This window comes from Canis lupus, chromosome 9, assembly GCF_048164855.1.
Source record: "Canis lupus baileyi chromosome 9, mCanLup2.hap1, whole genome shotgun sequence".
In the NCBI taxonomy this organism is placed as follows: Eukaryota; Metazoa; Chordata; class Mammalia; order Carnivora; family Canidae; genus Canis; species Canis lupus.
The window spans coordinates 76,974,346-76,976,423 of NC_132846.1; the positions used below are offsets into that span (position 1 = coordinate 76,974,346).

Consider the following 2,078-nt stretch of genomic DNA (forward strand, 5'->3'; position numbering starts at 1 on the left):
AAGAATTGTATATAATTGATTAAGTATAACTTATAAGTATAAAACTTATATAGAATTGAATTGAGGTCTGGAGGTGACTATATTATCAGAGGACATACAAAAAGAGCCCTCCCCCTAGTGATTAAACCAGCCCAGCCCCTACCCTGCAGCTGGGAGAGGAGCTCCAGAACCAGGATCCCCAGGTGATCCCCTTCAGGGATCAGGACAGAACAGAGACAACTCACCATGGAGTCTGTGCTCAGCTGGGATTTCCTTGTCGCTATTTTAAAAAGTAATTCATAGAGAAAAAGAGACCTTGAGTCTGTGAGTGGAGGTGAGTGAGAGAAACAGGGGATGTGGGAGTTTATTGACCAGGATGTCTTGTGTCGGCAGGTGTCCAGGGTGAGGAGCAGCTGATGGAGTCTGAGGGAGACCTGGTGAAGCCTGGGGGGTCCCTGAGACTCTTCTGTGTGGCCTCTGGATTCACCTTCAGTAGCTATGACATGAGCTGGGTCCGTCAGGCTCCAGGGAAGGGGCTGCAGTGGGTCGGATACATTAACAGTGGTGGAAGTAGCACATACTACGCAGATGCTGTGAAGGGCCGATTCACCATCTCCAGAGACAATGCCAAGAACACGCTGTATCTGCAGATGAACAGCCTGAGAGCCGAGGACACAGCCGTGTATTACTGTGTGAAGGACACAGTGAGGTGACCTCAGTGTGAGCCCAGACACCATATAATGTTTGTCCTTCTCTGATTGACTTATTTCACTCAACATAATATGCTCCAGGTCCATCCACGTCAAAGCAATTGGTGGGTATTCGTCCTTTCTAATGGGAGAGTAATATTCCATTGTATACATAGACCACAGCTTCGTTATCCATTCATCTCTCAATAGACACAGAGGCTCCTTCCACTGTTTGGCTGTTGTGGACTTTGCTGCTGTGAACATTGAGGTGCAAGTGTCCCTTCATTTCATTAAATCTGTGTCTTTGTATTTTTAGTGAAAGGGAATAAAGGGGAAAGGAGAAAAAAAAGTGGGAAATATCAGAAAGGGAGACAGAAAGACTCCTAACTCTGGGAAAAAACTAGGGGTGGTGTAAGGGGAGTTGGGTGGGGGTGGGGGTGACTGGGTCACGGGCACAGAATTGGGCACTTGACAGGAAGCGCACTGGGTGTTATTCTTTTTTTTTTTTTTGGGTGTTATTCTATATGTCGGCAAATTGAACACCAATAAAATAAATAAATAAAATAAAATAAATTTATATAAAAATAAATAAATAAATAAATAATAAATAAATAAATAAATAATAAAATAAATAAATCTGTGTTTTTGGTGTAAATTCCCTTAAAGGCAATGGCTGGTTCCTGGAGTGGCTCTATTCTCACTTTTTCAGGACATTCCATTCTGTTTTCTGGTGTGGCTCAAAAAGCCTTAATTCCCACCAATACTGGAAGAGGGTTCCACTTTCTCAATATCCTCCCTTATATTTATTGTATCTAGCCTTGTTGCTTTATCCATTCTGAGTTGTATAGGTGGGATTTTAGTGTGGTTTTCATTTGTATTTCCGTGATGACAAGTCATGTGGATCATTTTTCTCATCCCATTGTTGGCCATTTTTCGGTCTTCTTTGGAGAATGCCTGTTCATGTATTCTCCCTATTTCATGACTGGATTGATTGTTTTGTTGGGTACTGCCTTTGTTAAGGAAATATCTTGTCCTATTCTGTAGGTTGCCTTTCATATTGTCACCTGTTGCATTGTTGTACAGATTCTCTCTTGATGAAGTCCTAATAGTTTATTTTTCCCTTTGTTTCCTATGTCTTTTGAGAGGTGTCTTGCTAGCAGTTGCTGAAGGTGAGGAAAAAGTTTCTACCGGAATTCACCTCTAGGATTTTGATGAATTACTATCTCAGATTTTGGTATTTCACCCATTTTGAGATTATCTGTGTGTTTGGTGTAGCTGAATGGTTCACGTTCATTCTAATGCTGGTGGCTGTCCAATTTTTTTTCAGATCCATTTATTGATGAGAATTTCTTCCTTAGATATTTTTTTCTTTCTTCTTGAGGAGTAGTTGACCAATGAGTTGAGGGTCCA

At 41.4% G+C, this 2,078-nt stretch overlaps 1 gene segment (V, D, J or C); it reads left to right on the top strand.

Annotated features, from left to right (window-relative positions):
- Positions 1-225: 225 nt before the first annotated feature.
- On the top strand, positions 226-692 carry LOC140639546 (immunoglobulin heavy variable 3-23-like). The segment is given in 2 exon segments: positions 226-271; positions 373-692. Coding segments are annotated over 2 exon segments (366 nt in total).
- The last annotated feature ends 1,386 nt before the right edge of the window (positions 693-2,078 follow it).